Genomic DNA, 26,011 nt, shown 5'->3' with positions numbered 1-26,011 from the left:
GGGGACAGACAGAGCATTTTGGGGGGGGTTAAATCATAGGTGATGTCAGATCTCCTAACAAATCACTCAAGGAGCCAACCATTCCCTTTAATAGCACGTGTTCTGGAGCAAACCATGGAATACATTCTCTGGAATTAACATCTGAATTTATACCAAACCAGTCCATTTATTTCCATTTGTTCCATTTCTCTTTAAAATAGATGAAAACAATAATATATCTAATCTCTCTGCATTATCTTAATGACCCGAGAAGGCTTTGCAGTACTGGGTACCTGCACACAGGATCTCATTTGCCCTGATTTAGGTTTCTGGATGACACAATGCTCCCGGAACCACCTGTGGGACCCAGTGTGCCCTGGAACTTAAAACAACAGGATTGCAGTTATGTGTTGCTATCATTTCTAATCACATTCATTTTATCAGTGTACAAAACACCTGAAACAGTCGCTCCCAAGAAGCAGTAACCATGGGATTTTAAACACTTTAGGAAAATTTGGAAACCCAATGAAGCTGAAAATGCACATTAGTCACCTTATAAAGTTCAATTTGCCAACATCTAAGAAAATATAGGTATCAAAAACAGACAAATACACTGCTAGCCATCTGTTACATTTTTTCTTTTAAAAAATTAGCACCAATGTAAGCATCTGAATTCATAGAAAAGCTAGTGGCACACACAGCTCTTCAAAAAGTTACTCCCCATCAGCAGACAAAATAACAGCAAGGTATTATGGGTACTAACCGGCTCTGTTCTCACTAACAGAGAGGACTACTGTTTCAGGTAGCAGACATAAAACGTGGTTCTTACCTGACTGCTTTCTCCTCTGCTTTTGTTATCCTAGAAACTATGAAGTGCAGAGGCAGCACGGGGAACACACACCCACGGGCACGCATCTGAGCGAGCACACCGTGGATGTCAGGCTGCCAGAGCTCTGCTCTGGGCACTCTGTCCCCTTACAGTGTCTACAGAGCATCTATTACAGCAGAGTCCCAGTGTAAGCAGATGTTACTGTACACACATCTGGATTAGGATTAAGAGCCAAAGGGTGATAGAAGATTTTTGTTTTAAGAAAAAAATCCTCGTGCCCATAGCTAGCTGAGCTTTCCATACAGCTGTAATAAAGACTTTGCCATTGTTCATACAACAGATGCCTAGGTAGTCATGGTGCTGCTGAAGTCACCCTACATGCAACTACATAGAGAGGTGTTTCTCAAATGATCTCTTACTCTATGATGAATTTTAGCCCATCAAAAAAAAAAAAATCTCAAATACGACATCTCTGAGAACAGGTTCAAACTCAAAGGAAAAATGCTGATCAAATCTACTGCATCCAAATTTAAATATAGCAAATATTTATGTCATTCCTTCCGACACCATGCACTGGTTTTATTTGGAAGTACCCTAAAGTGCTTCAAAACCCAACAATTAACAAAGCTGATTTTGGTTGTGCAAAACTGCAAGCACCTTTCCAAGAAATAAGCAGCAGCTTCAAGGAGAACAAACTCAAACAGTAACTTGTATATGCTCTACCTTCTTTTGAATACTCAGACCAATATAACCTGCCATATTTTCAGTAACAAACAACAGAAGACTATTTTATTATCTTAATTTTATACTGGACTTGTTCTACATATATTTTTTGAAATAGAGGACCTTGGTAAATCTCCACCCACCAAACAAGGATGTGGGATTGAAAGCCAACAACTGAAATTCTAGCTACAAAAATAGTCCTTTTATTAAACAAGCAGAAATGATGATCTCTTTGCTTTCCTCCAACACTAATACGGGAAAAGATGGCTAACATCAAACATCAGTTTAGCTCCAGACATTTTCAGCACGCAGTGTGCAAAATTAGAAGTGATTTGGTAAGTTGTGCAATAAGCTCTATAAGAACATCACTATTACTCACATGATTAGACAATTTAAGATATATGTAAAAGAATAAGCCAGAATACTTTTTTTTTCCTGTCATACTTTGAGCACATTTAAAAAAATAAGACATCGAAGACACTGTGGCAAAGCAAAGTTACTAGATTCACCTACAGGAACTTCAGCCCAAATTCTACATCTGGGTGTAGGTATCCCCGGATCAAAACCAGTTTTGAGCAGGCATTACACAGCACCCATCCCAGGAAAGAATTTGGCTCCCAGCATACAGCATCACTAAGTTTAGCATCAAGCCCTGATAGAATCCATGTGACATACGTGGAACATGCAAAGGCTGTTAGCATTTCCCCCCTGCACTCTAGTGCTTGCATTTCAAGAGTCACAATTTAAATGAAACACTCCACACAAGAGTGAGCCTGTGTTCAGATCCAGCACTGTGCTCCTGAAAGATTGGTCTGCACCTCAACAGCTCAACTCCAGCACACACTGAACGAGGGGACTGCACTGCTGCCCAAAGCAGCACATTCCCCTCTTGGAGGCTCAGTTTTATTCTGAATGCCTAAATCTTACTTCAGTTGTAAAACTGTAATTTTAAGGCAAGTAGAAACCAATCCAGCACTGCAATTTAGCATTTGAGGTCCTTCCTTTAGGAAGGAAAAACAGAACATATGGTATTCCTATTTCCTCCCCCCCCACCCCCACTTAATTTTGAATAAACATCTATATACTCTGTTAGGACTTAAAGACAAATGCTCTCTGGGTCCTCAACAGGTTTGAAATTACCCATGAATTCATTAATTATAAGTTTAGGTTGGGTTTCATTTTCACTATTTTGACAAGGCAAACCCTTGCAGGAAACACCACAAGGGCCCAGAAACTGTTTGCAAACACTGGTTCCAGCCAGACTCACTTGTTGTGTATGCTCTGTGCAGACAGAGCCTTTGTTTTAACATTTGATCCTTGTGTTTTTTGTCATTTTCAGTTAAGATAAACAAAACTTGTCATATCATACCATATCCTCAAAGCTTACAGGTTTCACAATGCCAGGGTTCTCCTTCTAAAGGTTTGGGTTTGTTTTTTGAGGAAAAATGATATGAGCACAGATAAACCTTAAAAACATACTCCATTTCTGCAATGCCAGTCAGCTACTCAGTGTTCATACATCTATCAAGGTTTCTGGTAAAGAATCTGATTAATAGCCACAGATTCTCTATTTTTTTTCTCTTCAGGTGAGCAGTTAAGATTACTGATTGCATCAATGTTGACCACCACTTATTTTTCGGTGTATTTCATAAATTGCTTATGTTCACTGCAGTAGTGTTAACGCAAAACAAAGTCTCTCATACAGAAAAGTAACATTTGTGTTTACAAAACTGAGCAGGTTTCTACTATATATATGCATACGTATACACACATTCTTAATCTTTAAATACACATAAATATTTATAAATGCCAAAGTGCAAAAAAAAGTCATTTGCATCACTTTACATACATGATTTTAGTATTAGGAATAAAAGTGATTATATTGCACGCCAAACTCTCTACACTTTCAAACCCCTGTGAAGTTACACGTGCATTTTGTTTTCCACCAGTGATGGGATCTCACAGCATCCACAACCACTACAGAGACGTGGCACCGAACCTAACCTGCAGTCAGGAATACAACCATGTGTAAAATCTGCATGCAGTGCTGTACAGCCTCTATGTGCACACTGGAAAAGCGTGAGAACATCAGCATGCATCTGTTCTGCACGTGTTTTGCTGGACATAATCTGCTCATCTGCCTTCTCTGAGAGCTGGATGCTTATTTGGGTTCTTAGCAGTTTGTTTCCATTTGTACCAGAATCAAAATCCACAGTATTCATACTTTCATCTCATGCTCCATAGGCAACAATGTTATGGTAGAGTTTAGAAGCTTCAACGAACGCAACAGCAAGGAGCAATTATAAACATGAGGTATGGAACAGCTTTTCCTACTGTCAGATTTACAAGGAAGCTCAGTGTCAGGGCTTATTTTGTTCAAAGACTACATGAGAGATAATCATAAATACCAGGAGAAGGTCAGATGTCAGCTCACATCATGCAGATAGGGCAGTTCTGTGTTCAAAACCCAAAAGCATTACAAAAACTACTCAAATCACAGAGTAAATTGGGTTGGAAGAGACCTGGAGGCCACCTGGTATCTGAACCACATGAAAAACATTCGTTGCATTCAACCTTCTGGAACAGTAAAGGTTAAAAGGATGCATCTAGTACAGTGCAACTTCAGATGAAAAAGATAAAAATAAATCATGAAACAAAGTCCAGAAGATTACTGCCACAGTGAATCAAGAATATTGAAATGCACAGCAGTAACTTCCACAGAAGGCTCTGGTGTAAAGCAGGAAAAGACCCAGACAGTTACCATGCAGGTAAATGGGACAGGTTTGTTCTGCACTTGTTGGAGCAGCAGATAGAATAAGCTGCTGGAGATCTTTGTCCCTCGTGTTCGTACAAAGGTTTAAACAAGCTTTTTATCAAGAATAACATGAAATGTATAAAATGCTGTGTTCTACCATTCTTCAGAGACTTTGGGCAGCCCTCTAAAAAAAAGGCAGGCAGAAACTGTGGACGACCAACATGAGACAGCTCACAGGATGCTATTTTTAAAGAGAATGCAAAACTTCCATCGTCAGGAAAGCAGCCACCCCTTTAATAAAGGACTGCTGGCTTAACACCATTATGTCACTGATAACTTTGGAAAATATGACCAGAGACAACCAGTAAAGCACAGCTAACTTCTGAAATTCAACTGTTAGTTTCCCTGTTGTTTTTGTTTGCTCGTTTTTAGTTTCATTCCACAGTGGTTGCAGCTTTTGATGGGCTAAAGAGAAAGGGTAAAAAACCACAGCTAGTCTGAAATCACTAATGGCAATTTTGAATAGGCACCTTTAATAATTTTAACTTACACATATAACAATGATTAAAAAAATACAAAAGAACAGCAACCTGTACTGTACTGCTATACAGTAATAGGTATTTTAGATACTTTGTCAGTGACAAAAATGCACTAAAAATATTTCATATATATCATCAGTATCCAAAGAAACTGGTTTTAAACCTACGACTCAGATTTCTTTTGGAAAAAATAATCGTAATTCCAGATGAACATTCTGAAGTTAAAAGAAAAATTTAATGCAATGCTGTTACATTATGGGGCAGAAAAACCTCAATATTTTTACTACACCAAATAAAGCTCATTAAAACCATATGGGTACAATTTATAACAAAAAAAAGCAATGTTTGCATTAGAAAAAGTTGCTGTTTTCAAATCTTAAGGTCAGAAACAAGGGTCAGTTTTCTCCTACAAGAGTCTATTAGACATCTCAGTAATGCAGCAGCTAGCTACGCCAGCACATTTTGTAAGTCCTCTGTATATATTCAAGTCAGCAGTATCTGGACCATCAGCTGAATACAGTGCCTTTAAGAAAGTGGTGTTTTACCTCAACTTGCACATCTGTTACAGTCACACAGTTTTATCTCACTCACACACAATCCTTTAGCAGAACTTCACACAGCTGTGTACTGCTCTGAAGGGACTGCACAAATTCACAGGTGTGCAGTACCTGGTAACTCAAGCCCTGCTCTATCACAGACGTTTTCTAAGAACGTAACAGATTGTGCAGGTGGTGTTTGTGTTATACAGTCCTGAAAACTGCATCGAGAAGCCTGTGTTGAAACAGAAACAATCCCTCCTCTGACACTGTAATTAGAAAATGCATGTATTATATATATATTACGTTTTCCTCTCCCAGTAAAAATAGAGAGTGTTTCTTAATTTGGAACTAGAGCTAAGTTCAGTAAATAATTGACAAATTACTCAAAGCTACTATATTTTTAATTTTTGATTACTCACTAGATAGAATGGACCCATTAAAAAAATGGAAAACATTTATGCAGTTCTTTTTCAGGGCACTTAGACTGCAAGTCTCTCCAATTCACCTGTCACTGAATGAAGAGCACCACATACGTAATTTCCTTTTCTGTTTTAGTTAAAGGATCAGTATCAAGAGCTAAAAAAATACAAAAGAGTTGAGCACCCTCCCCTCCTTTGAACAGGCACAGCTTCACAGAAAGTCACCCATCCTTCCTTAAGTTTGAACTAAGCCACTGTATCCTCCATCCACGTTTAATGAATTAGAAAAGAGTCAGATAGTCACTCGTGAAATATGACAGTATGGCTATACTCTCTGAATGTGTTTTTCTCTTCTACAAGAAGACAGAACCATTGGGAAGCAAAGATAGATAGGGCTCAAAAAAGTGCTATATGGAAAAGTAACTGCCCCTAAAACACAGTACTGAGAGCGTTCAACATGCGAGTTATCACTTACACACAACACTCCAGTCATTAAATAATGCAAACTGCCATAGTCACACGTTAAAACAAACTTCATAGACACTGTACATTCAAAAAAAACCCTACAAATGAGCAATACTGTACTAAAATGTAAACAACCATTGATTTCACAAAAGCCTGCCAGTTAGGACTGAAGATGCATGAACTCACTCAAGAGAGGTTATTGGCTAGAAGTCTATTATAACTGCTCACCTGAAATAGGCTGAAACAAAGAAAAGTCTGTAATAGTGTCTAAACCTATTTTTTCTTTTGTTCCTTAGACAAAGATTTGCTTTCATTCTACAACATTAAGCAGGCAGTTTCATAACAACTGAGTAAACATAAAAACAGGCATTACTTTAGCAGAACATGCAGAACATGGAGTTTCTCTACTTTGTTCCATTAACTTACAAGCAATTCAGGCCCAATGGAAGCAAGTTCTTTTCCAAAATTAAGTCTGCAATCCTGGCTGATCATCGGCATCCTTCAAGGGGTCCTGTCAAGGCATCGAGGCTGCTGTCTGTATCTGAAGCCAATGTTTGCTCTGTTGACATGGATGAAATGTCATTGATAGATGATGACTGGGAAGGACTGGTGTTGCTATTCACTGCTGCATCTGTGCTAAGTAAACCAAACATAATAAAATCTGAGGCAAGACAATATTGCAAGCACAAATAACCACACACGGGCTCTGAGCACATCGTTTTCCTCAGACAAACTCTTAGAAAATAGACAAATCATTAAACAGTAGAAATGCAAGAAATAAGTCCCCTAAGAGTTAAAACTTGCAGCACAACATTCCAATTACTGAACCAAGAGAACAGCAACAATCTTCAAAGACTCAACAGCAGGCAAAAATACCTCATACTATTACGGTCTTAAAATAAAAAGCTCCAGAAAATGTTTAAATGTGCATGAAAGGTACACAAAGCCAAGAATAAGCAAATAAGCATTCAGCATAAAATACATCTGTGCGACAGCTGATGTAACACAGCATCAATTCTTTCAGCTGATGACTGAGCATTCTGAGGAGAAGAAAGTCCCATGTGTTGGATATCCTGGACTTCAGACTTGTTTTCATACAACTCATTTCATAATGATGAAAAATTACTGCCCATGGATCTCCAAAGGCTAACCAGAAACTTAGTCCATAACAACAGAACTTTTGCCTACCTGAATTAAGTAGGATTGTTTTCCTTCCTTTAGTCCAACAGATCACTCTATGCAGCATAATGTTATAGAAGAACTACTGAAACAATGACTAACCTGAGGGCTGATCTTTTACCACACCATTCTTGCTTCTTTCTTCCCAATCCATTACTTCTTTGTATATTAATTCTTATGAGGTAGGAGGAATAAGAGAAGAGATGGAAAAAAGAGTATATAAATCCTTTGTGATCTTAACATATTTACAAATGCATAAAGGTACAATAGTTACAGTCAGTCAGGACCACTGTACTTAGAGTCAGAACTAGATTTAGGACACAGCACCTGAATACAATACCATTTAAATGTAACCAAGATCCATTATTTTGTTTTAGTTCTCTATGGAACAGTACAAGCAGGATGTCTCACCCTCAATTCTCCTAGAGGAAAGGGTTTACTACAGCAGAGCACACGTACACACATTTATACAAAGCAGAACATTTTTCCTTTATCAATGTATTTTCATATCACTGCAAGCAGTGCTGCATATTTTGAAGAGTGAGTTCCAGTTGCACAACACAGCACACGCACAAGATTAACACACAGCTCACAGTACAAGTTATCACAGCAAATTAACTGGTCATGCTCACTTTTTACCTTTCCATTCTTCAATTGCATGTTCTCTCTCTTCCAGTTGTGCATCATAAATTTGAGGAGGAGGCTACAAAGAAAAGTAAGTCTATATGTTATCTATCACACTGCAGGCAAAACTAATAATGATTACTTTCTTAGCCAACTGTTACCTTCCTCTGGCAGTCCCTAGAACTCCAATTTACATTCATTTTACATCTCCAGAATTTAGGTTCTACCTCCTACTCAATTGCTGTTTAAAAGCAACAACTAAAAACTAGTTTCTGTAAGGTGTGGCAGGGCCTCAGCTGAAGCCCACTTCCCAAAATGCAGATTTCTGCCCTGTGAGGCAATGCTTCCCACAAAGGGAGCTATCAATTATCGCTATCAAAACTGTATCAATTCCACTTCAGCTCTTCAGCTGGTTCCATCTCTAACGTTAACCTGAATGCTTTACATCAGTGCACCTCTCACTAACCAAAAAATGAGTTCAAAGCATGCACTTGGACCCAAACTAAAGTCATTCCTTTATCATTGAACGGATATCTTAACATTAATTTTTAAATGCAAACTTACAGCTTCTGCTTCAGCTGGATCATACCAGACAGTAATATAGGGATGACGTAAGGCTTCATCTACGGAAATTCTCTTGTCTGGATCTACTACAAGCATTTTTGATAATAAATCTCTAGCTTGACTGGCTAGAAAGTAAAAATGAAAAAGAACATATACATAAAAGAACTGTAGATTTTAAACAACTGACAAAGCATACACAAACAGATCTCTTAAGCTTCTCTTCCTTTCAACAAGTTCCATTTGTCGGTGACATGTGAATACTTAACTTTTAATCCTCTGGAGTTAAACAGGTCTCAGTGAGCACTGTTTTTAAATCAGCAGGGTAGCACTAGAGCTCCACTCTCACTAAATACCCAGCAGTGTTGGGCTGCACTGCCAGGACAGGCACGGGCATGGCAGCTCTCCGACACTGCTGCAGATTTCTTTCAAAAGGAGGTCACAATCCTCTAATGTCAATGTTATTTTACTGTAATCCAAAACATAAACCCTGCAGCTGGCACAAGCCAATCTCAATTTTGAGCACTTGTGCTGCTGCATAGGTCAGAGTTTGTCATCAACTACTGCGCATAAGCCCCAGTTTAAAACGCACAGTAAATGGCTACTTGTCACAGTGGCATTTGACTGACATTTCTTCTTTTGTCTCAACTACAAATGCAGTATAATAAAACAACTTGGCATGGCCCATTTTGTGTAAAGGCTTGTGTGTATAGAACAGATTTTTTTTTCAACTTTTTGGTCATTTATCTGAAGCCCAGGTACAGCTGACATGAATTACATTCACACATGAACCAGAAAAATATACAAATAACTTCAATGAGCTATTACTTTCAGGAACATTTCAGCCACAAGCATTACTCAACTCGTTAGAATGAAGTGAATTAAACAGAACAGTGAAATATCTGCATACTTCTTAACTAGTATTAAAAAATCAGAACCTGTCATAAATGAAAAAATCAGCATTTGTGGAACTTCTGTCAACATCTATTGCAATACAGATGTTTCGTGTTAGTTGCTGGTTGCATGGTTTGCTGGTTTTTAATTTTTTTTATTAAATGTATTGCAAACATTTTAAATCACTTACAGAAAAAGAAAAAAACCCTCTGTCTTACTTTTTAACTTGTCACGGTCAGATTCTGATGGAAATATCCAGTCGGGAAAGAGCTCTTCAAATTTAATACCAGGATATTTTGGCCTGTTTTCTACATAATTCCTCACTGTAGGCTGTAGTTTCTTCATGAATTCTGCTGAGGGCGTTCCTAGCTGTTCAATAACTTTATTCCATTGATCAATATCTGCACCACATCTTTAGGAAAATCAGCTGCGGAATTGGAAGTCTGCACTACACAAAAATATCACTTGCAGAAATCTGAAAAGCTGAAAACTAGCACTAATAATAAGACAAGAACTTCATTCTAACAACAGTAACATTCTAGAACTGCCATGTGAAAAGCTATGCTGGCAAACATGTAAAATTTCAGCCTACTAAGATAAGGACAGGCTGGAAATGCAGCACATCTTATTAGGCTTAAGTATGTTCTGGCAATCTATCAGCCAGGCTGAAAACACTACTTTTGAAGAATTGAAAAGAAACTTCATTTTGTAATTATGCCCATAATGAAACAGCTGTGGGGGCCGAAAAGAAAGGCTGCTGGTGAATCGTCTGATGTACACCTAACTCTACCACCTGCAAGATTTTGGATGGTAGGGAAAAATGCATAAAAGAATACATAATACGTAGTACATCTTCTACATACTGCATCAGTACTGTTGATACTGTACAAGTAAGTTTACTCAAATCAACACTTTTTCTGATGATAGGAATTCTAGCAACCTAACTACAAACCTTGCAAACATACCTAAACTCAGACTATCACTTCAAACTACTGATTTGCATATCAATTTCTTAACAGGACATATGTACTGCACTTCAAATTATATTTAAAAAACACTAAAGTTTAAGAAACACCTACTTTTGTTAGCATGCCAAAAATACATCCAGAACTACACTTCCCACTAAAACTTTGGACTTCTGATGCGAAGACTGAAAATGGTATCTGCTTAGTCAATACATTCCAATGGAAACACAGAATTAAGCATCAAGAAGTCAGTATTATTGACTCTCATGCTGAGATAGAGCACATACAACGCAAGATTTGACACACCAGGAAATTTTGTTCCTTGTTGGATAAGTAATTTGTGCGAGAACTCCACCAATCCATATTCAAGAAAATGCCCATTATTTGAGTGACAGCAGCTTAGTTTACCACGCAGCCAAATTCAGAGGCATTCTCTGGTGGTTTGGGGGTGGGAGACCTACTCTTCTGAAATAAAAACATGGGGAAAAAAACCTGAAAAGATGTTTTCCCCAACACAGGTTGGAATATGAAATAAACTGTGTTTGTTACCAGAAACCCAACTGGAGCAAAACTTAATGAGGATGCAAAGCACGCAGTGTCCCTGTGAATAAACTTGCAGTCCGCTGACAGAATTACCCTTTCTGTTCAACTAAAGACCTAGAGGTCACAAGTAACCCAGAACAGTTTAGCCCATAGCAGTGTGTCTGTCTGCTTTGTGAGACTCCAAGAGAAAATGTTGAAAACAGAGCCCTTATTATAATCAATTAATAATAAAGCATGACTTTTCCCAAGAAATCATGGCTATGCTCTCATGCTTTTTCCATCAGTCAGATGGTTTCCTTCACCTCCTGCATACAAGAGCGCTGAAAACATTCTCTGGTGCCACTAGGCTTTCCATTACTTCATCTCCAGTATCTACACAGCATGTTTTTTCTACATTTTTCATCTCCAGTGCAACAGCAGCTGCCAACCTCTCAGCTCAGGCTACAGCCAGGAACAGGTTCAGCCCATCCTCCACCCCAATAACGTGGAACATCTCAGCATATAGGGTGAATAACCCAAACGAATAGTATTCGCAGAAAATAATGAGGTGGATGGTATATTTTGCTTGGCTTACCTGGGTGGTAAACAGACAACTGGTAAATAAAGAAAGGCTCACCTTTTGCAGGTGGCCGAGGCTCAACAATAACTCCACAGGGATGGGATCTCCAACAAGAGAGCTTTCCCCAGTGGTGGTCAGCCCTTAAATGGGGTCTGGGAGAGGTGGAGCCAGACTCCACCCCTTCACACATGTGAGCTGCCTTCACCTGTGCTCCTGCAGTTGACTTAGTGCTTGCCTCAGGTGATCAATCAGTGGTTCAGGGCGTGATTCAACAGTTCCCATACACAGCCCATGTAGGGCTCTGCTGAAACTCTCCAAGAAATCCCTACTGACCATACAGCAACATACAAACTACTGGATCAGAAAGCAGGTTCTCCTGAAGACAGCCATGAACACACTGTTAGACAAGGCATTGAGCTTGGTTCCCTGCTCTAAGTTCTGAAACACTAGGACATGCCAAGATCTCTTTGAAGTATGGACTGGTGGAGCTTCAGCAACCCACAAATGGTAACTGAATATTCAACAAATACAGACAAAATTTCCTTCTTTTTTCATGGATAAACCAAAACAGCCCATGCTGACATGCAGGTGAAGGACACATAACAAATATGAAGAATTGTGTTAGGTTGGTCTGAAGGCTTTAAAAGGTAAAACAATATAGAAAGGAAGAAAGGTAGAAAAGAGACTTATTTAATAATAATTTATGCTACTAACTGATAAGCGATCAACTGCTGAAGATTAGTGTCATGAAACTTTAAATTTAAAATACTCCTCTGCAACATATATAGCTATCTATGAAAAGATTATAGGAACATACACTTGGTATTCTAAGTGGTGGACCCAGCTTTTACTTGCTGACAAGCAGAAATACTATACAACATATTAATACAAAGTCCTTTGCTTCTTGTGGCTCACAGCCCTCATGGGCAGTCGTGGTTTAATTGTGCCTTCCACCTTCTATTTATTTCAAGATCAATTTGGAATAGCTAGCCCTGGAACACTACTGCCACGCAAGACTATTTTTTATAGAAAGGATTACACTGGTTTAAAACCAAGTTTCCTTTAACTGGAATTTGATAATGAGTCCACTGTTTCAACTTCTTTTTCTAGGGAAATACTTTTAAACACATAAAACTATTTGAAGAATGTGGATTTGATTAAATAAGCATTTTTATTCACCTTGCACAGTGCAAAGGCTTCTCTCTGACCCAGTAATATGCTACTGAGACTTCCCAAGTCTAAGGGCACGAGGGCATAAAAATGTTTGTTTCCAATATAGAAGAGCTCCCACAAATTCTATCACATAACAAACTAAAGTTCTGTGAAGACAAACTTGGGACAAAAATCCTGGAGGGGAAGGGGAAAGAATGACAATCTTATAGAAAAAGTAAATCCAAAATAAAGTTTTCATAAAATGATAACAAAAATTCAAAAAATTGTTTTTATATTAAATAATAATAGTAAGAAAAAGAGACTTCATGCAGCGTGCTTGCAATTAGCACTTGCTGGACAGCAGCATCCTAATGAGTGAGAAAAAAAAAATCTGACTGAAACTCAAGAAACTCGTACGTTCAAAAACAAGTTCAACCAAACAGGAAGCAAAACCCATGCACAATAAAAGCTAACTGTAGATTTCTGCTTATTATATTTATCTACTAAGAACAACAGTAAGAAAAAAATATGTAATGCTCTCTTTTTTTCTTTAACCTACCAGCATTCTATTAAAGATAGAAAAGCTGAAGCTCTTATGGATTCATTCAGTACAGATTACAATAAATATAGTCTGCTAAGAAAATGAAATAGGAAGCTCAACAATTTGGTCAATGACACTAATTTCATAGATAACAGTAGATCTACTAAAACATTACTGAAAACAGTTTATGCTCTTATACAGATCAAAGTATGTTTCTGTTGGAAGTGGAAAAGGGTTGAGGGATGACTAGGGAAGGATACGATCAGTGCCTTGGAATATCACACAACCTTTCACCAATTCTCCCATGATGCAACCAACTGACCAGATATCAACTGAAAGTAAAAATGAAATGATCAAATTATGAAGTATCATGAACAAAAGCGAGGAAAACAAACAAACAAAATGAAGACATCTAGCACCTACAATAAAACACAACGATGTGGAAAACCAAACTGCTAACATGAATTTTCAATCATTTCAACACCAACTAATTCAACTGTTGCTACATTTTCTTTTCAGTATTTTGTAAAAATATAATCAGTGTTTACATTTCTGAAACGACCGTGAAGAAGGATACAATCTCTTCCTGGGAACAGGACTTTATGGAGGACCATTTCTGCCATAATGCACCCAACAGACCAGATATCCACTATCATGTGTTAGGTGTAACAAGGACAAGAGATTAAAGAGGTTTTATTTAAATATGACAATTATTTATTTGTAACTTCACACTGTTTATTTATAATCGTGCAGGTAAGTACTTTTGTCCCATCCAGAACTGCCTCCAGAGATGTACTCATCCACGTGAGCACTTGCAGTAGTGCAAGTGCCATGTGCATCCATGTAAATTTTTCAGAGGCTCAGAAAGGTCCTGCGAGTCCCTTGTATCACAGAGCTAAAGTTATAAACAGCAAGACATCACCAAGCCCCAGTGAAAAAGTGAAAAGATGTACTAGGTTAGAAGACCAGGGGAGGCAGCAAGTTACTTCACAGCTAGTAAATATCAGCAAGTAAAACAGTAATGCAGGTCAAGGACAGTTTCCTTGACAGTCGTTTTGTTGGCTGAATGTTCAATATATTAAACCCAGTATATATATAGTACAACACCCAGCCTCTTTAAGTGCTATTTATACAGATTTAGGAGAAGAAAAGGCATGGTTTATTGGAGAATCTGAAATAGATTTTTAATGAAGTCATCACATACACAAAGGGGACAGACTTAAAATATGCTTCACAGTAAAAATCACAATGGTAAAAGGGTTTATTATTTACACACTGATCATTGGTTAGTTGGTTTTCTAAAACATCATGCAGCTTAGTTTTCTCATAAATTGGCAGGATAAAGAAAATGGCAACAGGACAACAGAGGAAAAGGTAAGACAGCAGGGCAGCAGGAATAGTATATGCTAAATGGAGATGTGCATACAGCAGAAAACTCTTATTCTCCACAAAATACTTATTGTACATTTTATTTCCATGTTTTAATAATCTCCAGTAACGTGACTAGAATTAAAAATAGACATGGCAGAGGGAAATTAGCTCTATCCCAGCCTTTTAAAGCTGTTATGTTCAGAGACACATATGCTTTAGACAGACAATTTAAAGCATTACTCCAGTAACTTACCATTCTCTTTGTATCCCATTCCAAGGATAACCTCTGGTGCTCTGTAATATCGTGTTACTACATATGGAGTCATCATAAAATTAGTACACGCTGTTCTTGCCAGTCCAAAATCAAGGATTTTGAGTGTACAATCTGATTTTACTACTATGTTGCTGGGCTTCAAATCCTAACAAGAAATTAGTGCAGTTAAGGAAGGATCAACATACTGAATACATGCCCCCTCTGAAGTCATTAAGGTCACCTCACATTAGCAGCTTTACATTCATTTACATTCACAAGAATTTGAATTATAGACTAGATTTTGACTCTGCTGAAGTATTTGACATAGTTTCAACCACAGGAACTATGCTTTCAGGTGCAGAACTTCCTTATCTTAAGAGAGGCAGGGACATGCAAATAGGAAAGCAACACTTTTCTGCAGTCTGGTATTGAATCAGCTTGCCTGCAATTTCTAATTGTCTGCTCAGACTTTTCTCTTGAAATAACTGAATAATTATTTACAGTAGTTGGCAGTGAAATTTGTTATCTCATCTTGTTATAATGCTGGGCCATGTGAAGCATATCAGATTTCAATATTCATCTATTAATAACAGAGGTTGGTGTCACATACATTATTTCAAGCTCTGTTTAGTCACAGACTCTTTTTAAGTCATCCCTAGATATATTCCTTTGAGCTATCCAAGTTCTGTCCCTTTCCTAGCCTGGCTTCTTTCCAAAATCCAGTCTCTCATCTAATCCAGAGTTTCCACTCAGGGTCCTGACAGGTCTTCTTGGTTTGCACCCAGACTAACCCAACACAATTCACTTTAGCCTATTTAAATAAACTTCCTGCCTTTGTTCAGCTATTCACAGTCTGGTTAGTTTGGCTCCTCCAAAGGCCCATTTCCATACTCAACCAGGATTGCTTCTGTCCAACTGCTCCGTTTGCTCCAATGGATTCAGATTTCTCAGCAAACATTTTGTCACCCCTTTAGCTCCAAATCACAGCCAACAAGTCAGGTGGAGCCCAGCTGGGGCTCCAGCCCTCCCCTTCTGTCTCTTACACATGTTAACTATACACAGTGGTAGCTATTTTCAGAAAGGTAAAGAAAATTGCAATTTACACCAATTCCCAATTATGCTTTTGGATTGAACATGAAGAAGAAAAAGCACATGAGACTAGAAGCTGACTGAATTTTTCAACTACCAGGCAGAGGAGATTTAAAGGGTCTGTGCAGGAAATAGGGAAAAAGGAACAAAAACAAGCACGACTGTCAAGCAGACTGACTGGTCATAGGAAATACAAGGAGCAGCTGCATGAAACCAGAACCAGAGTTGCATGAAGTACGCTCAGGAATTTAAAGTTCTGAACAACCATTCACTGATATAACTTAGAAAAGTTAAATATTAAATTTGAAATACTCATTCTTTAGTAATTTGGAAGGTACACAGTTGCTCATGTTTTATGAGTTAATCAGTTCAGCGTCAGTTAAATGCACAGAACTGATCTGTTTTAAGACCTGTCAACAGCACATTAGTCTTCAAATCAGAAAATCTCCAGGCTTATTAATAATACAAATGAAAGAATATGAATGTATGAAACAGCAATTCCCTGCCAACCCCCCCAGGGTGCATGAGACATCCACGTTCATAAAGAATATCAGTAATGATCTAATACTACCTACTCTGTGGATGATACCAGCTGAGTGGAGATGTTTGATACCACACAGCATCTGATAAAGGAGATAAGACATTCTTTCATGATCCAATTCCATATGAATTACTTGGCACAAGTTGGCATCCATCAGCTCCATAACCAAATATCTGAAACGTAAAAAAATATTACGAAAGCTTATGATTTTAAGGAAAAAAAAATCATGCATTACCACAATTTCAAAATTAGGATCATGCACTGGAATGTATGAATACCCCAAAATTAAATCACCATGAGTTCTATCTAGCTTGATTGACCTATCTGGCATAAAATATGGATATACTGAGTTCTAAATTGAGGCCAAAGACACTGTGGTAGAGATATGATTAGTATAGCAAGAAGACAAAAAAAACACCACCTACATACTATCTGGCTGTCCAGACTGAGTTATTAACCTGAAGACAACGCACACAAAGCAGATGCACATGCTACCAGCAAAGTTTCATACAGGGATAAACAAAATTTCCCACTTCCATTTGGTGTTTGTAGCAAAACAACTTTATCTCCTGATTTATTTCAGAAGCATCAAGAAAGACTAAAAACTAAACTAAACTAAACTAAAGTTTCAAATTAGACTTCAGTTATCCTCTACTTCCAAAGCATAAAGTCTGTGAGATAGTGAAGCTACACTGCTAGATTATTACTTCTCAGGAAAAACTGAAACAAAAATCCAGTACTTACACATCCTGAAATTCTTCTAGTGACTTCTGTGGTGTAAATACATTTAATAAACTAATTATCTATAAAGAAAAAAGAAGCTTCAGCTTTAATTCAAGTAAAAATCCAAATATTACAGAAATTATTATTGAAAACAAAATGCACACTGATACTATGCACAATTTAATATTACTTGGTTACACTTAACTCACACTGAAGGACTGCTGTTTCAAATACAGTTGAAAACAGCATCACATGTACTGAAGGGACTAAGACAGAGCACAGATTTGTTTTCCTAGTTACGTGACAGTCATGTCCCTCTTCAGAATCTGAAATGTATCCCTTTTTTCCATACACAAACAATAACCTCTTATTTTAAATTGCATATTGAGACTGTCCAACGAGTGTGGAGGTGCCCCATGCCATCTCATTCAATTTACCTTGTTAAATGCTATTTCTAAAAGAACTGCTACCATTACTGTACTGCCATACTTAATCATTTCCTTCTGGACTTCACCAGAAGCTTATTTCAGCAGTCCTAGAAGATTACTCGACTTGAGGAATTCTAACACCCAAGTACAAAACTTTCACCATCAGCACTGTTTATAGCTTATGTTGACACTGCAGTGTAACAAACTGTGATCCCTGTATTCTTGTACTTACACATGCAAGTACTGACATGAAGGCTTAGTACCTGAACAGGTTCAGTGATCTTGTATGTATGTATAGTATGTGCGTGTTTCACTTTTGCTTATCAATAAGTTTTTAAGCTGCACAGCTACACCCACCACATAAACATTATATGCAATAAAAATCTTGCATAAACTCAGAAAATACAACTACAGAGCAGCTAGAAGAGCCAAACCCACAACCAAACGCAGCGCCAAGCAGGCTCTGCTGCAGTCAGAGATAAAAAGGCAAATTCACCACAGCAAAACCATCTTCAAAGTCTACACTGATGGTAAACCCAAGCTGACACTGCGACAAAAGCCTCCTGCTCTTGGCACTTCATCCTCCCAGCAGCTCACCCAAGAGCTGAACCACATGTGACAAACAACTGTATAACCCACTGCAAATTCCACTGTTCTCTCTCACCATTTTTTCCACTACTTCGGTTAAAGATTTGCAAGAAAGCAAACCTTTAGCTTTTTAGATATGAGAGAGGGAAATACAAAGGCAGACTTACATTTTTGTGATTGACACATTTTAAAAGAACAAGCTCTCTGTACGCTCTTTTTGCGTGGGTTTGATTCTGAAAAGGACGACTCAACTTCTTTACAGCAACGTTTATTCCAAGGACTGTATCGAACGCAGCACTGCAAGTTGTCAGAGACAAACAGCTTAAGTTGAAGTCTGCTTGGGGGAGGGGTGAGGGAAGAAGGGAGATGGGAACACAGAGAGAAATCAAGATTTGAGAAAATAAATATCGACTAAGCTTTTACATTTAGAAAAGAAACATTAAAAGAGAATCAAAATATTCCTTAGAAAACAAAGGTAGGCTGAACAGAAGCCACTAACATTATTATGAAAAGCCTTCTGTGCCCTCCTCCCCTCCCCCAAATAAGACAGAATCTGATGACTCGAGACTTTGATTCAAAATTGGGAGATCTAAAAATACATTAAGCACGTTTTCAAGCAGTATTTCAGCTGTCTGTATTTCCAGCTTAGTCTGCACACTTGGGAACGTTTCTGGACACTCTTGCTGACTGACAGTCACTTAACATTTGCAGTACAAGTTTATCTTTCCTGAAGAATAGTCACAGCATCTGAACTGTCCTGCAGGCGTCAGTGCTCTCATCCACATGGATAGTTTACAACTCAAAGCAATTTTAGTGCTTCACAGAAAATTCATTGTCCAGTTTCAGCACAAACAAAAATCAATGAGGAAGATTTACAGATTGTAGGGAGCAATGCGACAGCTTAAAATTTAAAATGACCATTCATTTGGGAGTATTTTTCAGTTGTTCTTGTCTTGTTGACTCAGGTCTTTTCCAAAGCTGCCACTTTGTTAGCTTCTTCCCCATCTCATCAGGACACATACAGCACCAGGTGTAAAGGCCCACCATATTACAGCACTCTTACAAGAAGTGCAGTTCATCTCTGGCACCAGTACTCAAATTCTATGAAGTTTACCAACATCAGATCACTGCCTTCCCTACTGGAAGGAATTTGGCAGGGCTCACCTATGAGATGCTGTTTTCTGGGAGGCACGGTTCAATGCCAAATTTGAATCACTTCACCTTTTTCATTAAAGGCTTGCTAGGTTTCATTCTGACTCAGTTCTGTGACACATGCAAGTTACTACTCAGTGACAGGATCACTCTCATATTTAAAGCTTTTTATTTAACTATCCAAAACAAAACGGGAACCAGACAGAAACTGTTTTCCTCCCAGATATGAAAAGCGAGAGCTCTGATGTTTCCAGTATTTCACACAGAAGACATTTTGTGTACAATTTTATGTATATTAATGGCTTTAACAGCACCCAAGAATTAGTAAACAACCACTAATCAACAGGGTCCAAATTAAACAGCTGTTCAAGCCAGTCATGAGCAGAAAGACCACTGCAGCAGTGGGACAGACAGGGGAAGATACCCCTTTACAATCTGAGAAACCAGGTATGTGTCAAGACTCCATCCCAGCACATACAAACAACTTCACCTGTACTTGCTTTTGTTCTGCAGGCAAAAGGCTTTGGCTTTGCACTGCAATGTGCTCCTGCTGTGCATTCCTGCCTCACCAGTTCTCTCACTCTTTCCCTGCTGCCTAAACATGAGTTTGCAAACAGCAACAAACTCCTGTTTCTTCAAGGGCAACTGCAGGGAAGCTATCAACAACCCAAACTCACACGAGCTTGCTAGATCACAGTTTTGCTATCTTGAAGAATAAAAGAAATTCCTTGGGGCAGAAAAATCAGATGGACTAATTAAACATAGGAAATCCAGGGCAAGAAAGGAAAAACTGATATCAAGTCTAAAACGAGAATTATTTCAAGAAAATCATTTTGTGCAAGTGCTTACTCGTTTGCAAATAGATTCTAAGGTTTTGAGCACATCAGAACTCAAGAAGTGTGCAAAGTCATGTACAGAAGCACACTCAGTATAAAAAATACAGAAATAAACTCTATATAAAACAACCAAGTTCCTTTTTCATTTCCTACAGTTCTCATTTTGTATTTCATTTACGCAACACACAAATGATGCTGACATTTTCCTAGCCAAAAATGACAGGATAGCACTCATCCTATGGTGAGATTTCTACATGATGTGCCCCTGTATTTTGCATATTTCCCCTTTGTATTTTAGGGACTTTTACAGAGAAATTTAGATTTTGCACCTTCTTCAACTTGGACATAGCTTTCAGATGTTTCACATGAAGAGAATTTATGCAATGCTTCACCCTGTTGTTCCAAAAATCAAGTTTTCTCAAAACAAGTCCATAAATCAGATCATCCCTTCCTCCACCCAAGATGTTGACCTTAACACTACTCCAACTGTTCTGAAACAACGCCTAGTTTAAGTCATTATCATTTAGAAATGCACTACCTCCAATGAAAGGAGAAGCAATTACAAACACCCTAAATTCTTGCGTGCAATCTAGAACCAGCATAGCACTAAGAATATTTATACCCAGAACATGTTGTGTTGGCACTATACTAACACTTACCCAAATGCTAATACCAAGATCTAGTATACCTACCCACTCCTCACTCAACCCATTGAAGAAGAACCAAGTATGGTGTTCTCATTTCACTGATTTACCAACTCTTTGCACTTTTTTCCTAAGTATAAAACATTTTTAAGGTTTTAAAAAAAGCCATCAAGTCATGGGCAGGTGCTGTATAAAGGGTTGCTCACAGTGTGAGTCATCACACTTATTCTGCAGAATTTATAGGCCAACAGACACTGCAGACTGGATTTCAAGCATGAACAACTCACCCTGCGTTTCTGATTGAGTCTGATACTACAGAGTTCCTAAGTATATCTGCTTGCTCCCTCGTGTATGGAACTGTAAAACCTCATCAATAAGAATTGCTGCTGTTACCAAGTAAGTTTTGCCCAAGAAAACAAGGGCTGGCAGTAAGTGGTGCAGGATGGATTGCTGCAGTCTAAAAACCATTTGGAAGTGTTTACCTTTAGCTGGCCCAGAGGTGTGGTACCATACAAGAGACTAAGGTTCAGGATCAGACTATCCTGGGCCCGTGGAGGCTGGACACAGCTGAGGTGACACAGCAAGGAAAAGATGGCCAGCCCAACCCCTCACAGGGGCAAGAAAAGGGTTATGATGAAGAAATCAGAAAAACCCAAAATCTCTCACCATCTCACTGTCATACACTGTAATACCATAACTACATGGGGAAGGTGAGAACTAAAACAAAAATAAAGTGGTTAATGAGAAAGGAATCTGTTGATCCTCTTCATTTATGCTGTTATCCAAATATTTTTCCCCTAAAATCAAAACCAAAGCTAGTTTTCACACATGAACTACATTAGGCATGTATTTTAGTAACTATTTAGTCCACCATAACCCCGTAGCAAGAGATGAAGCACACAGTGATTTTGATAAACATTTGACATTCTGGCACCCTTATCAGGAACATTCAAATTTTGTTATGCATTTATGCATTTTCATGCTTAAACCAAGTATTTATTACTCACCAAACAATGCCCTGTGCCCCTGATCCTATGGGCTTCAATTGCTGATAACGTTTTAGTACAGTGAATGTTGAATCTGCAACTTGAACACTGTAAAACTGACTATCGCATTTACTGTCACTCATGGTGTAGTGTCATGTAGTTTTCTCTCTCAAGGACCTGGTACAGGCTTCAAGATCTTAAAGAAAAAAAAGAAAACAGATGTTCAATTTGAGTAATTCAAGGCAGAGAAGACGGAAAATAGATTATGCATATTTTAACACATGAATTTTTCAATAGCATACTATTAAATAAGCATTATTTCAGCTTCACTTACAACTACTGCTAATGAAAAAGCCCAGCAGATCAAACAACAAATAGTCATACCTTTCCCAGCTGTAAGCAAACATTTCCATTCTAATCACTAAAACAAAAAGCAGGTAAGTAAACAACTGTGAAAACAAACAATGCCCTCAGGCAACAACTCTCTCCTCCTGGAAGGAGACTTCAGGACTCAGAACTTCTGTAACTTTGAGTTACTGCTATCACCTCCCACTCTCCTGTCTGAAATACACAATGACATCCTATGCTAACAGTTCAAGTCCCACGAGGATTAAGAGTTGGTACTGAAGTTTGTAAGACCTGGCCATGCTACAACAGTAAGTCTTATCCCAAATGCATTACAGTGCTTGAGGACTGTTTTGTGTGCATGTTAACAATCCCCTTTAATGAAGGGAAAAGCAAACTGCAGGCAAACAGCAATCCCATCCAGGCAGTCACATTGCAGTTCGCCCCTCCCAGACAGTTCTCATCTGCCTTCCCCTCAAAGCTGCAACTGGACTTCCAGAAAGACCGAGTCCAGAGGGCAGTAAGGAGCAAGGCCTAGGAGGAAAAGACATCTTGTTAACTGCGTTACTGCAAACAGAGAGAAGGAACTGCACTAAAGACAGAGAAAAGGAGGAATGAAATAATGCACAAGCACAATGGATGTGGTGATTAGCAATGAGCCACAAAGATTTTGGTTAGACTTTTTGGAAGACGTGAAGGAAAGGGAAGAAAGAGAAACAAAGTCCATTTTGTAAAGCGAGAAGTGGTGTAGTGATACAGAAGATACCCTAAGGAAGTTACAGGCTCTCCCTCACTGGATGTTGTCAGTCTGCAATGAATTAGATGTAGGCAATTAATCTGAGAACAAGGTAGTGGACTACACCTCTTCAATTCCAAGATGCTACAGACCTCTCTTTCCTGGGCATCCACCTCCCCTCCAAGCCTTACCAGACAATTACCTCAGTGATAACCAAAGAGGGCTCTGAGAAATTCTCCAATTTTTAATTTCACACGCATCATGATAGATCGTGTCATTACAGCCCAGACCAAACTGCACAGCCAAGAGTTCCTTGAAACAGGAAATGAAAGCAGATCACCTCCCCTATAAGCAGCCAGCCTAACCACCCGGCTGTACTGCATCATCTGTAGCTGAAGAGCAGTTATTCCCTCCCTCTTCACCAGTCTACAGAACGTTGGTGAGCCCATGCAAAGCAGAAGAGCCTCAACAGCAACCCAGAAGCACACCCTGGAAGGTTGAAATTTCTTCTTCTTTCTTTTCATTCTCTTGCTGAAAAGGGCTTAGAGAGGGGAAAAAAAGTGTAGCCATTGATTATGCTGGAAATCAACTTAGACTTGTTAGTTAGGTGGGATCTATGCTGGTATTCCTTCATGGGTTAAAGAAGATCACTGCTGTTCTGTAATAGAGAAAAGAAGCAGAGGGAAAAGGAAGTGATCCTGAACCAAAGAAACCCCACTTTTAGAAATCTGGTCTGTACAAAGTCATCACTTGAAAACAGTTAGAAGACCAGGATAAACTCTTTAGATGAGACACAAAGAGGGATTTGTAAAGTACAACACACAAGCTCTATGTATTCAGATATCCCTGGAGTTCAGTGCACTGAGCACCCACCTCTCCCCAGCCCCAGCTTCTGCCTGGGCTAAACCCCTTGAATAAGGATGCTGCCCACTGCTCAAGAGGGATAAGTACATCCTATAGGTAAGTTTCTTAAACCTGAGCTGTTACTCTACTACCTGAGCTGGTTTGATTCATCACTCCCCCTCGCAGGTACTTGACATATCCCACACACCTCCCATACAGGCATCTTTTGGAAGCTGGCATTACTTCCACTTGAGAAATAGACATTTTCATTGATGGCTTCCTAGCTGCATTGCCAAATGTGGAAGTCATTCATTCGTGGGCTGGTCAGCATAGTTCTGAGCAATGATAAGGGCACTCTCCTCAATCACAGCGTTTCGAGATAGTTTTCTATTTTTGAGCATGCACGAGATGCAGATAACTTAAGCACAGGTTTGTGTGTTTGTTTTAGTAACATGCTGGAAAAATTAAAAATCAGAAAGCTGATTTTACTCTATGCAGAGGGATCAGAAGCACTCACAGAAGTGGTTTTCAGCCTCAGCTCACGTAAGGTAAAATAACCAAAATAGGAAAACAGATGCATCAAACCCACCTCCAATAAATATATTATCTGTCATACAGAACTGCAGTAGAGAAATATTCAGGGGTTGAAAGCAATGCACTGTATGTACATACCGCACCAGACACCTCTGCAAAAGGCACCTATTAAAATGGCAACTTATTATTAACCAGATCCATTCTCTGGATATTTTCCACGTCAAAAGCTTCTGAAGCAAACAGGTTGGAACAGCTGGGAACGTTCCCTGCGCTGTTTTGGATACACAAACGTTATCACAATGAACATCAAGAAACTGAACGTCAGGCTAACTTGCACTGCAGACAGAAAGCACGCACGGGGCACACACACACGGACGTGTGAAAAGACAAGGAAACCGCACGGAATATCCCCCTCCACAAACGTACTCTGCAAAGTACCCGATGCTGGTTTTATCCGCTCAGCTCTCTCAGAAGCACCCCTGCCTTTAAGCAGCACCGACAGCCACCAGCCCCGGTGCCATTCAGCTGCTAAACGAACGCTGAAAGCAAACGCCGGGTGGGCGCACCTCGGCCGGGAAACGGAGGGGAAAAACTTCAAACGTGTTACGCGCCGTGCAATTACTCCGCGGTGAAATCACGAAGCAGCCGTGCAGCGCTCACGGAATTCCTTCACTCGTGTGATGTCTGTCGCCGCCGGGCACAGCTCGGCTTCCCCGCCCGCCCCGCCGGGCACCGGGCGCGGCCGGGCAGGGGTAGCAGTGCGGCACGGGTAGCAGTGCGGCACGGGAAGGGCGAGGGGCACGACAGGGCCGAGAAGAAGGAAGGGGCCCCCAGCTCGGGCACGCCGCCTCCTCCCCCGCTCCGGGGGGTCGGGCCCGGGGCAGCGACACGCGGGGAAACACCGCCCGGCCCCGGCTGCGCCTCGGCGGGCGGGGCCCGCGGGAAGAGCCGGGAACTCCTGAGAGCGCAGGGCCGGGGGGGGGGACTCGGCTCAGCTCGGGGAGCTCCGGCTCGGCCGCCCGCAACGCCCTCCTCGCGGCCCTCCCTCACCGTCTGTTCACTCGGTCAAGCTCCAGCGGGACGGGGCGCGGCGCTCGCGAGCCGCGCTGCCACCTCCGCCGCCTCCACCTCCTCCGGCGCGCAGGGCCGCCCCAGCCACAATGGCCTCCCGGTGCTCCGCGCAGGCCGCGCCAGGCCTGCGCGCGCTGACGGGCGGCCGCCCGGACCAATCGCGAGCCCGTACCGCGACGCTCAGCCAATGGCGGCCAGGAGGCGGGACAGCGCTGGGGCTATATAAGGCAGGGCAGCGGGGAAGGACCGCAGTGGGAGCGGGGAGGTTGAGCCAATGAGGGTGCGCTCTCCGCCCTCGGCCGTGATGTCATCACCGCACGTCAGCTTGTCACCACACTTCTGACGTCGGCGCACAGCAGCGGCCTCTCTCGCACAGACAACAAGGAGACTTTATTAAAATACACCTGTAATTCTCTTTACCAAATCCGCATGCCACACACGAGCCTTCATTATATGGCGATGTTCAGTTCCTGAGTGCTAGGACACAACACCCGTGCTGCTGTCAGAGCACTGTAGTGGTGCTATAGTGAGTCATTAAGGGCAGGGGAAAAAAAAAAGCCTCAAAACCAGAAGAATGTGTATAACATTTTCTTTAATTGCATATT

General features: G+C 40.0%; 1 protein-coding gene across 10 annotated transcripts; it reads right to left on the bottom strand.

Moving 5' to 3' along the window:
* On the bottom strand, positions 1–25,471 carry MAPK9 (mitogen-activated protein kinase 9). 10 transcript variants are annotated; one of them, XR_010622102.1, is made up of 12 exons: positions 21,899–22,649; positions 18,427–18,556; positions 17,265–17,323; positions 16,555–16,693; positions 14,891–15,056; positions 13,527–13,598; positions 9,725–9,907; positions 8,616–8,740; positions 8,060–8,130; positions 7,530–7,601; positions 6,675–6,884; positions 1–361 (listed from the first exon to the last, which is right to left on the bottom strand). XR_010622102.1 is itself a non-coding variant. In XM_065734808.1 (12 exons), exons 2-12 carry the CDS (start codon positions 22,018–22,020, stop codon positions 6,737–6,739), a joined length of 1,287 nt encoding a protein of 428 aa, XP_065590880.1. In that variant the 5' UTR covers positions 22,021–22,073; positions 25,386–25,471; the 3' UTR covers positions 5,416–6,736. The 10 variants fall into 10 exon arrangements, 8 of the variants coding, with proteins under 8 accessions (XP_065590880.1, XP_065590879.1, XP_065590883.1 ...); XM_065734808.1 differs by lacking the exon at positions 1–361 and adding an exon at positions 25,386–25,471 and having other exon boundaries at positions 5,416–6,884; positions 21,899–22,073; XM_065734807.1 differs by lacking the exon at positions 1–361 and having other exon boundaries at positions 5,416–6,884.
* Positions 25,472–26,011: the final 540 nt, after the last annotated feature.

The sequence above is a fragment of the Cyrtonyx montezumae genome, unplaced genomic scaffold (assembly GCF_038088225.1).
Source record: "Cyrtonyx montezumae isolate F1298 unplaced genomic scaffold, pur_monq_1.0 scaffold_18, whole genome shotgun sequence".
NCBI classification, from domain to species: domain Eukaryota; kingdom Metazoa; phylum Chordata; class Aves; order Galliformes; family Odontophoridae; genus Cyrtonyx; species Cyrtonyx montezumae.
The sequence above is the reverse complement of the archived record's forward strand: the minus strand, read 5'-3'. Positions and strand labels throughout refer to the sequence as shown.